Raw genomic sequence first — 20,499 nt, 5'->3', positions numbered from 1 at the left:
TACATATGCAATATAAAACATCTTTATTCATATAAAGGTAGTTAATTATGTCTTTGTTTATAGTAAACTTTCATTGACAAACTTATAGTTATAATATTTCTTTTCAAGCTCAAAGATTAGAACGACTCCGAAAAGAGAGACAAAACCAGATCAAATGCAAAAATATTCAGTGGAAAGAAAGAAATTCTAAGCAATCAGGTAAATGGAAATAATTTTAATTGTTGATTTGAGATTTATATATTTAGTTTATATTATTATATTAGAGCTTTTATTTTTAATTCATCCTTTTATATCCTCTGGGCAGATACCTCTGTTTTGAGCTTTGAACTCTTTCACTTGGGTGCCTTGGTCCTCTAAAGCTGGGTGTTCTTTAGATCTTGTCTTTTTGGCCACTCTTCCTTCAGGAATTGATGTGTACAGGCACGTTTTGTACAAACTGTCATGCCAGTGCCTTGTCCTTCGAGCCAAGGAGTACCTGGGATTTGGATGGGCCTCTAGGCAATAGATTACTGCCGGCAGTTCCAGCCTAGACTTTACCTTGCTTCGTTAGTGGCCCCAGTAACAGTCCTTTTTGCATATATGCTAATTCTTTTCCTTTAGCTTAAAAATCATTACGTTGCTGATATTATTAGTATTTGCAATATACGTTCATATCATGTATATATTAACAAACTGGCCATAGTATGTATTTTTAAAGCTTTAATCTCAGCAAGAAGAGAAGATTTTTTAAAAAATTCAAAATAAAATGCTATTAAAATATTTTCTAATGTTTTTATTGTTTCCTAGACTTTCTCTTTTTTCTCCTTTCAAAGAAATAGCTGCAGTCTGTCTTCTGTATCTTCCCAGCTCCTTCCAGTACCACCTTGGCATTTAATATATGTCTGATATATTTTTGTTGACTGACTCCATTGCGCCATAGTATTTATAAAACTAACAATGATTATTACATTAACATCAGAACCTCTCTAGTGCTGTTGTAAGCACTTTAGATGCATTACCTCCAGTGTACCAGTCTTATAAGGTATATGTGTCATTGATTAGAGGAGACAGAGGCTCAGAGAGATTTCACTTGCTAAACTTTCAAGGCCAGGAAGTGGTAGTGCAGTAGAGCCCTGTGTTAATATCTAGCACTGCCAGCATCTAAAAACCAATCTCTTTCTGCTAAACCACACTATGTAAAGTGGTTATTGCTTTCTCCTACTATGATTGTAAACCCAAGTATGCTCAGTGAGTCTGATTTTCTTAATGATTGCTTCTAAATGATGACTATGTAGAACCAGAAATCTCATTCATTTCTTTCTTATACCTCATTTCTATGACTTCCAAATAGTTCTTGAACGTCTTTAATTTTGCTCTTGATACTTTAAAAATCTCTCTTTTTTGTGGATCCAGTTAATACTTTTCTCTGCTATATTTAACACAAACTGAAAAACCTTTATATCATTTATATTGTTCACTTTCTTCAAGTATTTTATATATCTTAATGCTTTTTCAATTAATCTCTTAATGAATACAGAACCAGTTTATCTAAGCCCATCTCCCCAGGTGCCCTTTTTTTTGGTTTTGCCTTCCTCACTTCCTTATCTGAAAATATTACAAATAAATAGGACGAACAGAACACCTCAGATATAATTGCTTCAACTCAAATATAATTACTTCAACTCAAATTTTGATACATCTAGTGATCTAATAATTAGATACATCTAATACATTTTGCTACATCTCCCACTCACTCCTTAAAGTCTAATGGACTTTAACTTCTGTTCAGTGTTTCATAGAATGTACTGGAGAAATAAGCAGTTCCCTTCTTGCTTTCATTTGTAACTATACCATCCTTTATATATGTATACTCCTCTCTCCCTCAGTTTCCTTTCCTCTTATTTTTCTCTCTCACTGATTTCAGTAATTGACCTCATGATCTTATTTCTGAAAAAGCTCCTTAATATGCCTGTCCATGCTTTGAAATGTTGACCTTGATTCTGGCTAGACTAGTAACTTCTGACGGTTAGAGTGAACCTTATCAACACACAAAGGAATGTCTTTGAATCTGTTGAGCTGGATTCCAGCACTAGCACAGCTCGGCACTCTGGGTATCCTGAAACGTGTCAGACAAATGGAATCAGCAGTCTGCCTGGCAAACGAAGCAGCCATTCTATTTTCATACATCTCTCAAACGTATATTCTCTTTTGACGAGAAATGCCATGGCCAAATCCTTTTGATCTTAATTGAGAAATTTGTTTAGGTAGTCATTTTTTCATTCCCTCGTTCTTTTTCTGCTCTTTATGTTTGTTAAAAATCCTTTCATTTATTTTTCTGATCTTTTTTAAAATTTTATTCCCCACTGGAAGAATCACCATTGTGAATATGATTACCTCCACTGGGATGTTCTTATTCCACAATTATTCTAAATCCAGTCCATCCTTTAAGACACAGCATAAATGCAGCCTTTTTATAGAGAAGTTGGAAGGGATTGTAGAAGCCATCTGGTTCATACCCCGAAGTTCTTTATGAACCTCCTGATTCATATGCTATGAGACCACGTGATAAATGAAATATTTTAGAGTAAGATTCTTTTATTTCTGTAACCAAAAATGCATGGATAAATGTAAAGGCGGTCATCGGAAGACAGCTTTGTCAGGAATAGCGTCAAATCAAAGTCCCAGTATTTTTAGTTTTATTGTTTTAAAATGATGTTGTATATTCTTTACAAAATTACCTATGACTTATTCATTCTGTGCGCATAGTAATTCTATGCTAGGTGCTAGGAGGAATACATGTTTCCTGTTCTCAAGAAGTTTGAAGTCTAATTGGAAAATAAGGCTATTTACACATGAAGTTGAATAATAACTCAAAACAATAATGTAGTTTTTATTAGTTATTTATGAATATTCCTGAAGTTTTCTTTATATAACTTCTGTTATTGGTTCTTAAAACAACAGTTCCCAGATACAGTGACTGTATAAAATCAGAAATGCATCCAAAATGCATGTTATAATGACATTCTGTATAAATTTCTAGACCCTACTTAGGGAATTTTCGATTCAGTGGTAAAGGTTGGGGTCAGTAAATCTATATTTTTCAGAAGCTCGCTGGGTGATTCTGATGAGTAACCAGCTCGGAGGACTGCTGGTATGTAACATGCCAGCCACTGAGTTTGCTTCATCTTCATACAAGTCCAAAAAGTTAGCTGTTAATATTTCTATACTATAGGTGAGAAAACTGGAGCCCAGAGGCCAAGCAACTTTTCCAAATCCCTTACTTAAAAGTAGTCAATGTCAAAGCCAGAATTCTTCTCCCGACCAGTCCAACCCCAGAGACTAGTCTTTCCATTCTGTTTCATTCTCTCCCATGCTGCAGGCAAAGGGAGCTCTGGGCGTTGAGGAGTCTGGCGTTCCCTGTTCCTTTTCATCTCTGTGTGTCAGCCATGGCCAGTGCTCAGGAAAGTTGCCAAAGCCTCTATATTAAAAATTATTACAGAAAAATCTGAAAAAAAATATAAAAATGAAAATAAGCTACCATTAATCTCACATTTAAATGAACTGCTGTTGTTAACATTTTGATGTATTTATTCAGATTCTATATGTATGGATATATATAGTTTAAATATTCTAATCATACCCCCTGTGATTTTTTTAGTGTTTTTTGTGTATGTAGATATTACATAAATGCAATGCTTGGTATTGTCTCCATATTGTTCCTGCACTTTTACATTTCTTATTAAGGTTATTTCTAGAAGTTTTGTATTTTGTGCTACCCTTATAAATAGCATCCTCTTTCCCATAACTTTCTTACTGCTCTTATAAGGAAATCTATTGTTTTTACATTGTTTTGTTTCCAGCCACTCACTAGTTCTAAAGTACATGCTCATTTTTCTGAATATTATAGTATGTGCTTTCTCATGAATCTGATAATTAACTTTCTAGGCTATTTTTCAGTTTTGTGTTTGTTAGGGACTTTCAACTGTTTATATTGGTTAGTTATATTTGTAACTTTTCAGTTACAAGTAACAAAGAGCAAGTGCACTTGAAGTTGAACAGCTCATAAAAGTATAGTCGTGCCTTACAAATGGCTTGGGATTAGGAGGGAGCTCTCTAATGACCTTCCCCATCTCACCTCTGCTGCTTTGTGCCCATCAGCTCTCTCCCTCCTCCCGATCTGCTACCTATCCCCACAACCGTTTCTGCTTCTCTGGTCCAGAGGGATTCCTTCCACAAGTATTTATGAAGCTCCTACAGTATGCAAGGGCAACTAGGCACTATTGTAGGTCTAGAAGATAAAGCAGTGAACAAGACAAAGTCCCTGTCCTCAGGGAAAGCTTGCAGGAGAGATAATAAACAAACATAGCCTGTCAGAAAGAGTTAAGTGGCACAGAGTAAAATATAGCCAGGTAAGGGCTTAAGGAATCCTAGGCAGGCGATTTGGCTGTTTTATATAGAATGATCAGGGAAGGCCTATTGAGGAGGTGATGGCTAAGCAGAGATCTGAAGGAAGTGAAGGAGTGAGCCGGGCAGATATTGGGAGATGAGTGTTCTAAGGCGAGAGAACAGCAAGTGAAAAGGTTCTGTGCCGGAAGTGTGCCCGCGGTGTTTAAGGAATAGCAAGGAAGGATGCTTATTGGTTAGAGTAGAGAAAGTAAGGGACAGAGTGGGATCAGAGGAGTAAGTAGTGGGAGACCTGATCGTGGAGGATCTTATAAGGAATTTAATTTTTACTCTGGGTGATATGATCGGATCAGATACTCATGTGATATGTTACTTACTTTTTTACTTCTGACTTAAATTTTCTTTAAAATAACTTTTATTTTAGGAAATTTCAAACATACACAGAAGTGAGAAGGGCATAATGAACCCCCTCACAGCTGTCACCCGGCTTTAGCAGTTAACATACGGCTGGTCTTGTGTCATTTATATATTCACCTCCCTTCCCAGATTATTTTTAAGCAAATGCCAGCTATTGTATAATTTCATACTTAAATACTTATGTATTTTTTAACACATAAGAAAACTGCAATACCACTACTCTCCAGATGATTAGCAGGAATTCTTTAATATTACCAAACATTTCCTTGATTGTTTCAGATTTTTTTTTTCCAGTTCCTTTGCTCAGGGCTAGATCTAATGTCCATGCATTACTTTTGGTTACATGTCTCATTTCCCTTTTAATCTATAGATGCTCCTTCACTATTTTCCCTTGTAATTTATTAGTTGAAGAAACTGGCCATTTGTCCTGTAGAATTTTCTGCAGTCTGGATTTTGCTGATTGCATCCCTGTGGTCTCAATATGTTTCTTTGTCCTTTTTGTTTCCTATACTGGTAGTTAGATCTAGAAACTTGCTCAGATCGAAGTTTGATTTTTGGTAAGAATGTTTGGTACATGCTGATCTGTACTTCCTGTTGCATCTTATTAGGAAACATGAAATGTCTTTTTGTCTTTTTTGATATTAAAATTGTTGATGGAATCAGGTGTTGTCCATCCATTATTAAGTTACTCCCATCAGCTTTTCATCTAATGGTTTTTGTAGCCATTGATGGGCATTACCTAAATGTATTATTTCATTAGGAGTTGCAAAGTAATGATTTCTAATTTTATCAGTCTATCTTCATTTATTAATTTGTTTATGTAAAGAAGTTTTCCTAATCTATTATTTGGTTATCCCCAGATATAGTCCCTACAAGGAAGGCAAGGCAAACACTGATTTTTTTCCCATTTTTAATGGTTTTCAGAATGAAAAGAGTTTGTTCTCTAGTATCCTACATAGATGACCAATGAGGGTATTTTCCTTTTGTATCTTTATGAGCTCATGTGTTTTTAAAGCATATTTTATATTTTTCATTTCATTGTAGTTGGGTTTTTTTTAATGTAAAAATTGTCAGTTTTTATCATGAGTCCCTCCATATTGGCCTCTAACTTTTTTTTGACATAATTTCAGTAATCTTTCATAACTTTCTTGCTTTCTTGTATGAGAAGATGTTCCAGGCTTCTCTTACACATTTCCTTTTGCAGATCGGGAAGCCATTTCTCCAGGGGCTCTTAGTTCTTTTTACTGTTCAGTGACATTAAGAGACTCCCAACTTGAGCTCTAGGATTTACTCACTGGATTGGTGTTTTTCCCTTGTAGACCCTTTCAGGGGATAGAGCTCAGAAAAAAATAGATTTTTAAAGAGAAAATACACTGTGAGTTAATGCCGATAATTTCTATTCAAATTTAGGATTACAGAGTTAACTTTAAAAATTTTATGTTTATGTATGTTTTCTCTTACACAGAAAACTTGGTTCCAGAATAGAAATACCGATGTCATTACTAACAATATGATTACTAAAAACAGTTTGGTTTTTTTTTTTTGCCCTTTTGATAATGTTTATTAGGAAATGTATAGTCAAATTGCTATGTGATAAAGTTACTTAAAATAATTCCTCTTTGTCGTTAAACTGTCAACTCAATATTACAATATTTATTTCATTTTTCTTTATTTTTAGATTGCACTTTTAATTTCCCTTAATAATGTGAAACATTTACATGGTTCCAAAGTTGAATACACAAAACAAAATAAAATCAAAAAAATCTAGCTTAAATTCTTTTCTCTCCCATTCTTCTTGTAGTCATTATTAAAAAAGGTTTTGGTTTTTCTGTCCACTTAAAACTACATATAAATATATTTACATTCCCATCCCTTTCTTTTTAGATTAAAGATAGCATATTATATACACTCTTTTACAACACTTTTTTCACTTAGCAACACATTCTGAAAATTACTCTGGTGAATGTATAAAGATTGACGTCATTTCATTTTACAGCTTCCTTGTACTCCATAGTATGGATGTACCATAGTTTAGCCGCCAGTCCCCTGTTCATGGATATTTGATTATTTTCAGGCTTTTGCTTTTGCAAAGGGCACCATAATGAATTGCCTTATATGTTGTGTTGTGTTTTTTGTTTTTGTTTTTTCGTTTTTTGCCAGTGTATTTAAGATTAGAATCCTGGAAATGGTATTGTTGGGTCAAAGGGTAAGTATGTGGCTTCCTTTGTTATTGCCGCATTTTCCTGCATAAGTGTTTTGCTATTTTGCATTTTCTCCAGAAATGTACAGAGTGCCTATTTCCTAGCCTTAAACTTTTAGATTTTTGCCCATCTAAAAACGTAGTATGGTACCTCAATATAGTTTTAATTTGCGCATCTTTTATTATGAATGTGATTGAGCATCTTTCCATTTCTTTAAGAGCCATTTGAATATATCTTTTTCTGTAGATATTTCATATTCCTCTTGTATCTTTATGAACTCATGGGTTTTTAAAGCATATTTTGTATTTTTCAATTCATTGCAATTTTTTGGGGTGGAGGTTGTTTGATTTTTGCAATGTCAGTCAGTGTTTTTTCTACTTTTAGAATCTTTATATATCAGGAATATTAACCTTTTTTCTTTCCTTATTTGTGTGTGTGTGTGTGTGTTTTTGCTTTGCTAATTTTTTTCCCATACAAAAGTTTGTTTTTATTTTTATGTGATAAAATTTATCAATTTTTTTCTTATTCTGAAGTTTTTAACTTATATTTTAAAAACTTCGTAGTGGTTGGGGTGGGGTTTGGGGAGGCAAGGATTAAAATAAGATGACTAGTTTGAAGGTGGTAATGATCCAGCCTTGGTAGCTGTCGGTGGTTCTGAATATCTTCTGAAGTTTTGTTGATGGAGAGCATGCAGGCTGTGAGATGGAGAGAGGAGTGGGGATGACTCCTAAGTTTTTGGCCAACAGAATTGAGAGCATAAGGTTGTAAGGGGCCAAGGTTAGGGGAAAATCGGGGGTTTGGGTATGGACTTGTAAAATTCAAGGTACCTATTGGACATCCCAGTGGAAGTGTCAGGTGGAAAGTTGAATATATAAGTGCAATTTTGGGGAGCGTTTAGGTCCAAGAATAATCATTTGGGAGTTTTCAGCATATAGAGGACATATATTTAGGTTTTCCCTTTTAATTTATTTTTTTATTGAGATATGCTTCAAATATATTGATATGTAGAGACATTACATGTACAGTTTGATGACAGACATATACACCTGTGTAACTAGCATCTTAATCAAGTATAGAGCATTTCTATATCCCAGAAAGTTTCCTCTTGACCCTTTTTAGTCAGGCTACTTCCCAGAGGCAACATTGTTTTGATTCATATGACCACAATTTAGTGTTGTCTCTTGTGGAGGACATTTAAAACATAAGGCTTGATGAGGTCACTAAGGGTGTGACTGTAGATAGAGAAAAGAAAAGGTCCAAGGACTATGCCTGGGGGAAAGCCAAAGATGGAGGGAAAATGCAGAGGAGAAGGAGGAAAGGAGTCTGAGAAGGCAGAGGCTGAAAGTTACAATGGGAACCAGATAGAGGGGAGTCTTGGAAACCAAGTGAGGAAAGTGTTTCAAAAAGGAAGGAGTGATGAACTGTGTCAAATGCTGCCGAGGGGTCTTGTACAATGAGAATTAAAAAATGACCGATAGATTTAACAACAAAGGGATCATCAATGACCTTGATGAAAGCTGCTGTGGTGGGGCGGTGGGGTGCTGGGGCCTGAGTGCCTGGCTGCAGTGGCTTCCAGTGAATGGGAGGAGAGCAGTTGGACAGCAAGGACACAGCCGTTTTGAGGAGCAGAAAAATAGGGTCGTAACTAGAAGGGAGTACAGTGAGATCAAAGGATTTTTTTTAAATGAGCTGTATTTCCATATCTTTGTGTACTAATGCGACTAAACCAGTAAGAGGGAAAAACTGAAAAAGGAAGAGAGATGGAGAGAATTGCTTGAGTGATGCCCTTGAATCTACAAGAGGAGTTGGGACCTAGTGCCCAAAGGAGGGGCTGGCCTGAGAGAGGGGCAATGGCCGTTCAGCCCTGGTAATAGGAGGGAAGATAGATAGAAGTGCAGGCGAGATCATGCAAAAGTTCTTTTGGATGTTTCCATTCCTCCGCGTAGAAAACAAAAGAGGAAAAGGGAAAGTGTCAGAGGTTGAGGAGAGAGTTCTAAGTGTGAACTAGCCTGTGAATGGAGCAGTTAAAGCATCATCACCTCACACCTAACCCTGCTGGTTAACAGTTGTGTAGCTTCGATAAGTTACTTGTGTTTGCTATACCTCAGTTTGTTCGTGGAGCTAGTAGTAACTTATCTCTTAGGACTGTCCTGAGGACAAGGTGAGCAAACACCTAGCATTGTCCCTGGCCCATGGTAGCTATTTAAAGGATCATTCCTTTCCAAGAGTGGCAATAAAATTGTTAATAGATTACAGGTAGAATAGTATTTCTAATATTTAAAAAGAATTAGGTCCTTTTATCCTTGTTTGCCACTTAAACTTATGGGAACTCATTTGATAAACTTGCCCCACTAGTTTGTTGAAAAGATAGTTTTGGTTACATTTTTTAAAAGTTCTAAGCGATCATTTCAGAGTTCTGTTCGATCTCTTTCAGTTCAATTTGGCTATACTGAAGAGTAGAACAGAGCTGAACCTATTCATTGCACATTTTTAGATCTGAGATCGATTTATTTAAAAATTTAAGAATGAAATTTTCTAATCACAAAAAATAAAAAGAGAAACGTAATGAATCTCCATGTACTTATCAAGTTACTACTTTAAATAATTCTCAGGTTAATTTAGAGAATTAAATGATCTTTGAGAAGATATGGAACTAACTTGTCTTGATTCACTAATGAACAGGAGTTAAAGATTCTGATTCAATAATAATTTAATCTAAATTCCTTCAGTCATTATTTTATTCATTGATTCATGCAACAAAATTTATTGAGAGTCTACAGTGTTCATTAGTGCCTAATGGCTAAGAGTGCACATCTTAACTCTGCTCTTTACTAGCTGTGTGGTGCAAGGCTAATCAAATATTCTAAGCTTTAGTTTCCACATTGACAAAATTGAGATAATGCGAGTGTCTCCTTCACAGGCTTGTTTTGAGGAGTAAACGAGATACATTGGCTTGCTCAGTACATGTTACTGTCTTTCTCCTCTTTCTCCCCTTCATCTTTGTCTTCCAGATTTTTGTGCTAGGTGTCATTGTAGAGTGTGTGAGAATTGAGACGTGAACCTTGACCTTGAAGAACCAGAATTCCAAAATTACACAATGGTAGAGCCAGGAGAGATCGTCATAGTTATCTAGTTTGACAAACCCAGAAAGATTTAATGAATTTTCCAGTGTTAGACAGCTTAGCGGCAAAGCCAAGCCAAAGCTCAGGTCCTCTAGCTGCGAATGCTTTTCTTGAAGAATGGTGCCTTGTCGGTTTGTCTGCTCTGCCTCTCTCCTTAAATCCTAGACCTTCTAAATGGACAGTCCTGACCTGCGTGTTTTAAAAGCATTGTGCCTTTTCAAGGCGCAGACGCCGGCGTGTGTGAAGCTTTTGGCACACGTTAGGTCTGAGTGCGTCCCTGGACTTTCCCTCCTTAAGCTTCTAAGGAAGACTTTTTCAAGAAAGTGGGCAGGCTGTCTCTCTGTGTGTAATCACAAAGTTGTTTTTATCTTCCTCTTATATCACAGCCCAGGAGCTAAGGTCACTGTTTGAAAAAAAGTCCCTCAAAGAGAAACCTCCAAGTTCTGGAAAACAGTCCATATTGTCTGTACGCCTGGAGCAGTGCCCTCTGCAGCTGAATAACCCCTTTAATGAGTATTCCAAATTCGATGGCAAGGTAAGTAAAAATGAAACTTTGTCCTTTAAGTAAAGCCTCAGTCAAGTGGAATTCCTGTTATTATTATTGTTGTTATTGTATTTAGGGTTTATAAAATGACTCAGTAATTATAGAATGTCACTGACATTTTCTAAGTCCAAGAATATTAAAAGGCCTGAATTTGGGCTCAATGTCGTTTCCACAGTAATATGTTTAGGAGAATTAAAACAAAAACAGTCCTGAGATATATGTGTCTGTACTTTTTCCCCCTTTTTTCTCTCTTAAGTGTACTTGGGTTAGTTGGATTGTGATTAATCAAGGCCTAATTGTGTTGCTAAAGCCTTGCAAGTGGTTCTGGGAGGCACTTAGCATTGTCTTGTCTGATTCTTTATTATAACTGCAGAAATTTTGAGGTTAGAGCTTCATTTCAGAATTCTAGGCCATTGCTTTGCTTGTTCATATTTCGTTGTAGGGAATCTTGTTTGACACTTGTTATACAGGATGACTTTATCTTTTAATGTTTGTTGTAACAATTTGCAATTGTAAAATTAAAGTTTATTTTCCTTTTAGAAAAATGGCCACCATTTTAGGTAGAATATAGTTCCGTATGTGGGCCCCCCATGTCCATTTCCCCACCATTCTGTGTCTCTATGCTGAGCTGGGCCTCTTTCAGGAGACAGTAGCCGTTGATTTATATATTTATTGCCATTATGTTTGCTGTCTGGCAGTGGTGTGGGGGTGCTGAGTGATAGCTTGTTGCCCGGAGGAGTTGTGTTCAATTTGTCTTATTTCAACACCATTGCAATTAATAAATATATAGCTCTTTGCTTATGTTTGCATTTTTCATGTTCAAGTTCTGGTTATGTGCTGCTTCTGTCAGTTGTCATCTTTGAACAAGAAGATGTTTTCTCATGGCAACACTTTGACCTCATACATTGCAGTATATTTCCATAGGCTTCAGTGAACATGTGTGGCCACTGGCACGTGTGGTCATTGATGTTGGTGGGGAAGGGGAGCAAGAACTAGAAACAAAATGTGTAAATAAAGATACTGCTATGCTCAGGAGTTTCCTCCAGAAAACATCTGAAAGTACTTTTAGTAAATTAGAGATTGCACTGATATAAAGGTTCTCTTTTAGAATGCCCCTGCTGCTTCTCCTGTTTCTTCCTGTGGAAAGTAGCAAAGAGAAGGAAGGATCCCCCTAGGGGACAGGAATGTCAGCCTCTGGAAAATGGCAAGTTAGACTGTCGAGGATTTTTTCTTAAATACTACAATTGATTCATTTAGATACATGAGAAGTTTTGGGGATTAGGTTACATGATTGGAATTTATTTGCTTCCATTGCCTGAAATCATGTCATTGTTTGAGGATGTAATTGCTACAACAATTAATATGTGCTAATGCATTGAAACCCACAAAATAGCACAGCTCTTTTAAAATATTCTGGAATTCTCATACCATTAGATTTTTTTTATAAATTTAGGTTTGAATTTGTCATAAGGTTGTGGCCTCTACTTGATATATATTTAACTTCTGAAGTAACAGGAAAAAAAATTTTTTTTAAATGTAAAGAAGCAGTTTCAGTCACAAGGAATTATTTTTGCTAGATGTGTGTTTACACTAAAAGCTCTGGATGCTTTTGTCATTTCAAGCCTGTTTGTAATCAGCAAAGAATGTGAGCATGGGGCAGTCACCATTACACATTGATTAAGAAAGATTTATATATCTATAAGTCTATCTTGTGATGAGTTGCTATTTTATTATTGTCCTACGTATTACAATTGCTAAAATACAATTAAACCCTTGTTCTCATCTATTATTTAATATTGATGCATTTGGCAGATATGTAATGAAAGTGGCTAATATTTGAAGGATATTGTACTGTACATATTAAATTAGTCTTTCTTTATCTTTGTGAAATGCATCAATATGATCTTCAATGACATCTCAATGATTAATAGAGAATTATACTTGAGTCAAGCCTTTTTGTAACCCAGAAATTAAAATGACTATTCAAATAACACCTCAAAATGATCAAATTAGCATTTCGTGATTGCATAATAATGGGATTGTAGTAGTTATAACAGCACCATGGCTGCCTCTGGAGTTAAGATCATGTCAACCCTTTGATAACAAAGCCTTTTCTATGAGAGTCGACTTTAATAATTTCCAGATTGATTCTTCCCATAAATCATTTGACATTCAGCACTAAATTTTTGTTGCTGTTGTAACTTAAAATTATTTTATTTTTATTCAGCTCATATTTAAGAAGTGAACTGTGTTCTGTTTTAATGATTCAGTGTCTCGTCATTGAACTTAATGTTATTTGCCTCAAATGTAAAGGTTTCCCATGTACTTTGATAGTTCTATTTTTTTTTTTTTGCAAAGGTTTGTTAAAGCCGCTAAAATATGTAGTTTTTTTTTCCCCCCTACAAATATTCACAATGCTTTTCTTGGGAATAACATTTGCCTTATTTACATAATTAACTGAGTTGCTTAGGTCTCTTGGGCAAATGGTACATAATTGGGGAGAGAAGGGGACAGGGAAGAGTTTGGGGTCTAATTAAATATGCTAAAAAACTACTTAATTATGTATTTCCTCAAGAGACTAGCTGCTGTGAAATCCCCCTTAAGATTAAGCTAGCATTAGATTTGAAAAAAGGGTTTTGTGTTTGATATGGCTTTACAATTACATTGTAGTTAAGCTGGCACATCTAGTGTCTTTAACGGTTTGTGCAAACGGGGTTGTTGGTTTTAGTGATTCTGAGAGTAAGCATCTCTTAGCTATTGTGCTAAATTAAAGCGAATACTTTCAAATGATTTTTGGTTCCTGTAGCTGGTTAATAAATTTATTTTTTTAAATTGAGGTTGGTTAATTTCTTGAAGGCATGCAGTTGAGAGGGAAGGGCTGTAGTTAGCCATGTACCTTGCTGTAATTTTGACAGTTTTTTTGATCAAGTTTATTATTATGTTCATATTATTTCTTTGGCAAATTGGTGATGCTCTCTGTGTTATGTTCTAATTTCATAGATTATTAGTAACTCTGTTTATTGATCATTTGAAAAAAGTCCAAAATAGATCGCAAGTGGTTATATAGGGAATGCTAAGTTGGATAAGGCAGGACCAGGCAGAACCATCTGCCCCGGTTCTTCGGGCTTGTTGAAAACAGGACCTCTGAATAGCTTCATCGACAAAACAAAACCTCTGTTCTAGAGGATGAGACAGTTGGAAACTTCCTGTGCCAGTCCTGTGATTTTCCTGTATGTGGGCAACGTCGGGTGTGACAAGGAGTTGATTTGAGGTGATGAGGGAGGGGTCTCTAGGGATAGGCAGTAAACATTCAGTGCTGATTTAAGTGCCCCTAAATATGTGGACTTCTGCCTAGTCCCTCTACCTTTTCGAATGAGGTCGTGTTTTAAGTGTCTCACCCTTTCCTTTCCATGCATTATCACTTACTTGAGAAGCTTTTCCTAGCACATAATCAGTATTTTTCAAATATTGTCATCAGTAGAGCATCAGAAGTTGAAATGCCCATTACCTGTCAGTACAGTTACTAACAAAGAAATGGTGCTAATTACCAGTCGTGCCATCTGGGTCAGGTTTTTTCACCTCTCCAAACCTCAGTTTATTTACCTATGAAAAGTTTTTTCCTCACAAGGCTGATGAGATCATCACAGCGGATAAAATACCTAGCACAATGAGCAGTGTTATTTGTCAACAGACCTAGTTTGTGATAAGAGCTGAGTTTGAATCCTGACTCTACCACTTATGGTGTGACCTCAGGCTTATTCTTTTTTCTTGAAGCTCCAGTCCTCCTATGTGGAATGAGCTGATGACAGTGTATCTTCTTCATGAGGATTAACTGAGCTAAAACTGTTTAGCAAGACACGTAGCGCATAGAAAGCACTCAACAAATACCCCGCTTCTCCCTTTCTCTCTCCGTAAAGGTTGGGGGCGAGTGAAGCTATCTCTTCTCTGTGCTTCATTAGATTGTTGACAGGATGGAGTGAGAGAACATGTGCTCTTAAAGCCAGGAGTTTAGGTAAGCATCGTTAAACAAGATGTGCAGCAGACTGGGGGAAGGTGGCTTGTCTGTTGAAGTCCAGGGAGTCCAATGGGGTTTTGGCCTTGAACTTTAAATGGAAAGGTTAAGACCAGTAATTACTTACTCCCTTTATTATTTGGCAATGGCTAGTTTTTAAACGTCAGGTGAGAAGGCAGTTTCGTATTAGTAATTGCTTGGCAGTTTACTCAGATGTTAAATATCTTACTTATTTGACTTAGATAAATTCTACTCTAAATATAGGGAGAATGTTTGCCTTGACAAGCGTTTAAAAAGGCAGAACCAGTTCTGGTTCATGTAGACAACTGTGACTTTGATTATGTTAACTTGTTAGAAAGTAACCATATCTCTGTTAGAAACTGTTTTAACAGGGAAGCTGCAGAGAGCATGGGGGAAGGGATAATTCATGAGTGCTAATTGCTTGGCTGTTAATTTTCATAAGTGTTGATAGAAGCAGTTCCTTAAATTAAACTTTGTTTAAAATGTATCAGGGGAAATATTCCACAATGTCGAGCCTGAAGTGAAAATTAATATGAATGCTGTGGCAATTAACACATACTGGTTAATAGCTTTTAGCAGCATTTTGGGATGATAGTCCTTAAATACATTTTTGCATGCTGCTCTTGTTTCAGCATTGTTCCAGTCTATGTCTGGATAATTATGAACAAATGTTTTCTACAATCATTGGCATTAAATAGCTCTCTTCAAAGAAAGTCACTTAAAACTTTGCAGAAAAGCATGAAGCCACCGAAAAATGTTGCAAACTCGGAAAAGGTCAGCGGACTGAAATGGTTTTTTAAAAATTGCTTTTTAAAGGAAAATGCTCCCCTTCCGAACTTGGAATATTTGCTGTTTTCATGGGAATGGTCCCCTCTAATATGTTAAGCTACTTTAGCTTCAGGATCTCTTTCCAAAAAATTATAGCCTGGACTTTTTAGTGCTAGTAATGTTTCTAGACAGCAGCTTCTTACTGCTGCCCGAGCTGAGGCATGGTGTTGGGCTTTAGAGTTTGCTACTTTCCTCTCCAGCCTCCGAGTTGGCCAGTGCACCCTACCCTCACCCCCCGCCCTAAAGTGGCTGAGAAGTTGGCTGCACAATAATCTCATTACCCCCGCCCCTTGGGTTCACTTGCTCAGTGCTCTTTAAGAGACAAATCTAAAGAAAGAGAGAAAGAAATCTAAGATGACTGTGTGTTTTGCATAGGTCCTGTTTGTCTCACTCTTCCTCCATTGGCTTCATTTCACAAACCTTTTTTAGTAAAAGAGAATAAAGTCCCAGCATCGTTTTAGCGTTATTCTCTTGACAGCTTATTTCTGTGACTGTGTTTTGCTAGTCGTCTTTTTCATAGACCAGTTTTTATTAATCTGCTGTTTCTAAAGGAAGGTATTAGAATTTCACTACCTTTTTACACATTGTTATACTAATAGAAGGGCCAGTTTTCTTAATTTAAAAACAACTTTTATGAGATTATTTCCCCCTTACCATTGTATTAATGCAGCTGTTCCTGTTGCTGGCATTATGTTGAAAATCCCAAGGGGAGACCAGGGTTTTTGTCTGGATGATATTCAAAAAGAATTTAAGTGGGGATCTTAACAACAAAGGACAGTCGCAGTTTTACTTTTCAGCATCCTGCTCTGAAGTTAAATTTTCAAGGCTGTGAGTTCTTAAAGCTAGCTCATTCCATTCTGAGCTCTTTTCTTCTAGATCTCATTTCTGCAGTTTATTTTGAACGCAACCAGTCTCTGGTGGCTTCTTCTGGTTATGGAGTCATCTTCTAGAAATTCCCATCAGATATAGGAGTCACCATTGGCTTTAGAGGCTTTTCAGAGGAAGGCAGAATTTTGCAGTGGAGAAAACACATTTGTCAGACTTGAGTTAGAATTCCAACTTTGCCATTTACTTGCTGTGTGATATCGGGCAAATCACTTTGCCTCTTTGAGTCTGTTTTCATCTATAAAATGAGGTTAATGATACTTACATTAAAGTGTTATTGTGAGGATCTAATGAAAATGGGAAATGCGTAATAGCAAAGTGCACGGTACATGGCCAGTGCTGAGAGATTAGCTTCCTTCCCTTTACCACATTGCCGTTTATTTACTTCATGTTTAGAGAGGGCCTACTATGTACCGGGCATTTTTAAGTAAAGTCTGGATACAGTGGTGAGCAAAAACAGACCTGGTTTCTGACCCCATGGAGCTTCTTCTTTTGGCAGGTAGATGTTATGTGAATAATCAACTAACTAAATGTAAAATTGCAATTATAGTATAATCACAGCTAATTAATTACCAAGTTCCAGGAGAGGTGCTTGGGGCTTTGAGAGCATTATCATAGGAGCCTCTGACCTAGTCTGGGGGGTGTCAAGGACGATGTAAAGTAGGTGAAGGTGGAAGAGAAAGGACATACCAGGGATCCGAGGCTAGGGGGAGTGTGGAAGTTGGGAGGAACTGAAAGGCTATGTGGCTGGAGACCCCGGTACCCAAACCCCAGTGTTTTCCCTTGAGTCCACCTGCCTGCATGCACTGGCCCAAAGGAATGCATGAGCAGGAGTTTATGCTATAGAAAGAAAAAATAGGTTGACATCGAATTGGCCAATTTAGAGATGGAGAGCTTATGCTCTACTAACTCCACCAGGGCGTATAGGTTACAGATTATATAAGGCAAAGTCACAAGGCACTGTGGTTAGGGGTTTAGGGTCGTGTTGGGAGCTGATTGGTTGGAGATGAGGTAAGGGTAATAAATCGTTTCTTCAGGTCTTGAGGACAGTTCTGAGGGTCATTCCATTCAGGGTTCGGGAGCTGAAACATAGCTTAGGTCAGATGTTATCTGTAGCCTGCCAGAGGTCCCATCCTGTGTGACCATTAGTCAGGTCTGGGTTACTGTCTTCTGCTGCCTTGGCGGGCGGGGGGAGGCTAGGCCCTGGGAGGTAGGGGGTGGGGGAGAGAGAGAGAAAATGAAATTAAATTTAATCAAAGTCATAGGGCTCCTTGGTTTCAGCCCAGTGTTGAGGTAGAGTGTGGTGCAAGGTGAAGTTGAATCTGCAGGGGCAGACCAGGTATGGCTGGTAGACGTGTCATTGGAAAGCCTTCGACAAGTTTAAATGAGGTTCAGTGATTAGATTTGTGTTTTGCAAAGATAACTGGAGCCACACTGAAGAGGATACAACTGAGCAAGGTTTGCGAGGACAGAGAGAACTTTTTGCAGGATCAAGAAACTTTTTTGCAGTGGTCTGGGTAAGAGAGATGGCAACTTCGGCTTACTTATTGGTGAAGGAGAATGAACAAATGATTTTGAGAGATATTTAGTAGGCAAAAATGGTAGGGGATTTGGCAATGGATGATGGCAGGGTGTAGGGGAGAAAGGAGTCAAGGACAATTTCCTGATGAGATTGTGGAACTGGATGGATGATGCTACTATCCCTGAATTAGGAAGCATTGAAGGAGAGAGAGGGATAAGGCAGATGCCACCATTGTGAACTGGTTTGGGCCTGTTGACTACAAGATCACAGCCTGTTGCCATGTCCTTGAGGACACTGCACATATCCTTTTTTTGGAGGAGGTCGCTCTGCTTGTTTGGTTTGTGTTTGGGGCATCTGAGGCCATGGTCCCTGAGATGAGAGCGGACTGGGTGGCAGGGACCTCTTCTTTGTTTCTGTGTTATATCCAGCTTTAGGACTCTGGCTGAGGAATCGTCCCAGAACTCTGTCACCTCCTCTCTGGATTGGGCTGTACTCACAGATACTCAACCCAGCTCACCAGGCCATTAAGAGAAAATGAGAGAGTAATTTTAAATGAGGCAGATGTCAGGTGTCATTTTTGAAAATATATTGATTGTAATTCTTAGAGGTTAGAGGACTAAGAGATAAAACGTGGGCATATTTTTGTTATAATGGGATTACTGTTGTAGTACTACCCTCTTCTTAGCTAATAATTACCAGAATAGCGATTCAGTCTGATTGGAATGAATATCAAGAACTGAGGTCCTAGGGAAAGCGTAAGAGACAATCCTTGTAGGTATGGTGGGAACAGGGATTTGACACTGAACTTCCTCATCTGGGACATTTTGCTCTACATGATTTGCATTAGAGAGATTTTCTTGTCCTCAAAGTAATAGACCCTGATTGTACTGTCTTGAAGACAACTAACCAGAGAAATCAATTGATAGCCTGGGGTCACCCAACTGGGCTTAGAATCTAGGTGTTCTAATTCTCAACGATTTTTATTTTCATTCTTAATGACATTCTTATTTACAAAATGGAAAGTTGAGTTCCAGGACTGTGTGGTAGAGAAAGAACACAGATATGGAATCAGAAGATGTGAGTTTTAGCCCTGTCCATGCCATGGAGTCTGGGTTGTTGCCTTCTCTCTCTGAGCCTTGGTTTTCTGCATGTTTAGACAGAGGAATGTGGCTTAGATGACCTGTCGAACCTCTTTTGGCTTTAAGGTTCCATAGTTTGTGATTGGGGAGGTGATTGACATCAGTAACACGTAGAAGGTTATAGATGGGAAAACTTGAACTCTTGAAGAGGTGACCTACACATATGTTGGCACTTTCCTTTTTTAATTGATCATAACAAAACTGTGTTATCTCTGTTTTACAGATAAGGAAAGTGAGACTCAGAAAGAGAAAGTGACTTGTTCACGGATGCTCCACTAGTATGTGACATAGCTGGTATTCAGCTCCTTTGTCCTTATTCCAATTCCACAGCTGTCTTTCCTAAACTTTTTTATAGCTTTTGTCATGAAGGAAAAAAACGCTGTTAATTACTGAAATTTTTCAAAATTTGGAAACAAAAGAACTTCGCCTTTACCAATGGACTCAAAGTCTGATAGACTGGTTTAGAGCTTATCAGTTGTGTCTGTTAAGTTACCGCATCTTATAAGGCTCAGTTTTCATATATGTAAAAAAGAAATAACGAGATGTTGGGCCGGGGAGGAGAGGAACGCTTTGCACATAGAATCTAGTGTATATCCCACTAATTTTTTTCCTTTCCACTGATCTCGGTGTGCAGAGTGGCTTTATCTCCATCCATCCATCCATCCGTCCGTCCGTCCATCCAACAAATTATTTTCTAAGTACCCACGTTGTACTGGTTCATTTCAGTTGTTTATTACATACTGGCTCTGTACTTGGCGTTGATAAATAGGACAGGCCTAACTACCTTAGAGGAATTTGAAGATAAGAGTGGCCTATAGCCAACAAGTGGAGGAACCACACTTCATGGTCAGGGTTGTGCCCTGTGCTGGGAACTGACAGTGGTACATGACTTCAGGTGCACCTCACTGAGCAGAGGAACATGAACAACTAACTGTAGAGTAGATGTGATGGGTACTGTAAGCAGAGATCGATACAGAGGACCGTGGGAGTGTAGAGGCAGCAGTGACATTCATCCAGTTTGATACCCTAGGTGGGTTTGTCTGGATTTTGATTGTATTAATTCCTAGAGGTGCAGAGACTCAACTTTGGTCACTCTTAGAATGAAGCCCAGTGTGGTACTCTCCACGCACAAATGTGGAAGTTTTTTAAATGACAGTGATAAATTTCAAATGTCATTACTCTTTGAGACTTGCGACTACATGGCAGTATCATAAGAGCTGTGTTTTATTAATATCTCCACTCCTTTCTGTTAAATTGAAGTTTTAACACCTAGACAAAGATACATGTAAGAAAGTAAGTTTAGGAAATTTGCAAAATATGCTGCTATACAACCGAAGATTAAATTGATTTGTTATATGTGCATTTAGCTACAATTCATTTTAATTGTCTGTATGAAGTTAAAAAGTATTAGTGTCAGATAAAGAT

The 20,499-nt window shown here is 37.5% G+C and overlaps 1 protein-coding gene across 10 annotated transcripts in view; it reads left to right on the top strand.

The window, feature by feature from the left end:
• Window positions 1-20,499, top strand: part of MAPKAP1 (mitogen-activated protein kinase associated protein 1) — a 229,560-nt gene that overhangs the window by 55,315 nt on the left and 153,746 nt on the right. For 8 of the 10 annotated variants that reach the window (XM_015594280.2, XM_015594281.2, XM_006917968.3 and 5 more), the window contains 2 exons: window positions 109-198; window positions 10,510-10,658. In XM_015594280.2, coding sequence (XP_015449766.1) covers window positions 109-198; window positions 10,510-10,658 — 239 coding nt within the window. The remainder of the gene's footprint in view (window positions 1-108; window positions 199-10,509; window positions 10,659-20,499) is intronic. The other 2 variants (XM_025051281.1, XM_006917970.3) reach the window with 1 other exon arrangement.

Source organism: Pteropus alecto, unplaced genomic scaffold (assembly GCF_000325575.1).
Source record: "Pteropus alecto unplaced genomic scaffold, ASM32557v1 scaffold67, whole genome shotgun sequence".
NCBI lineage: Eukaryota > Metazoa > Chordata > Mammalia > Chiroptera > Pteropodidae > Pteropus > Pteropus alecto.
This window is presented reverse-complemented; position numbering and strand designations above follow the sequence as displayed.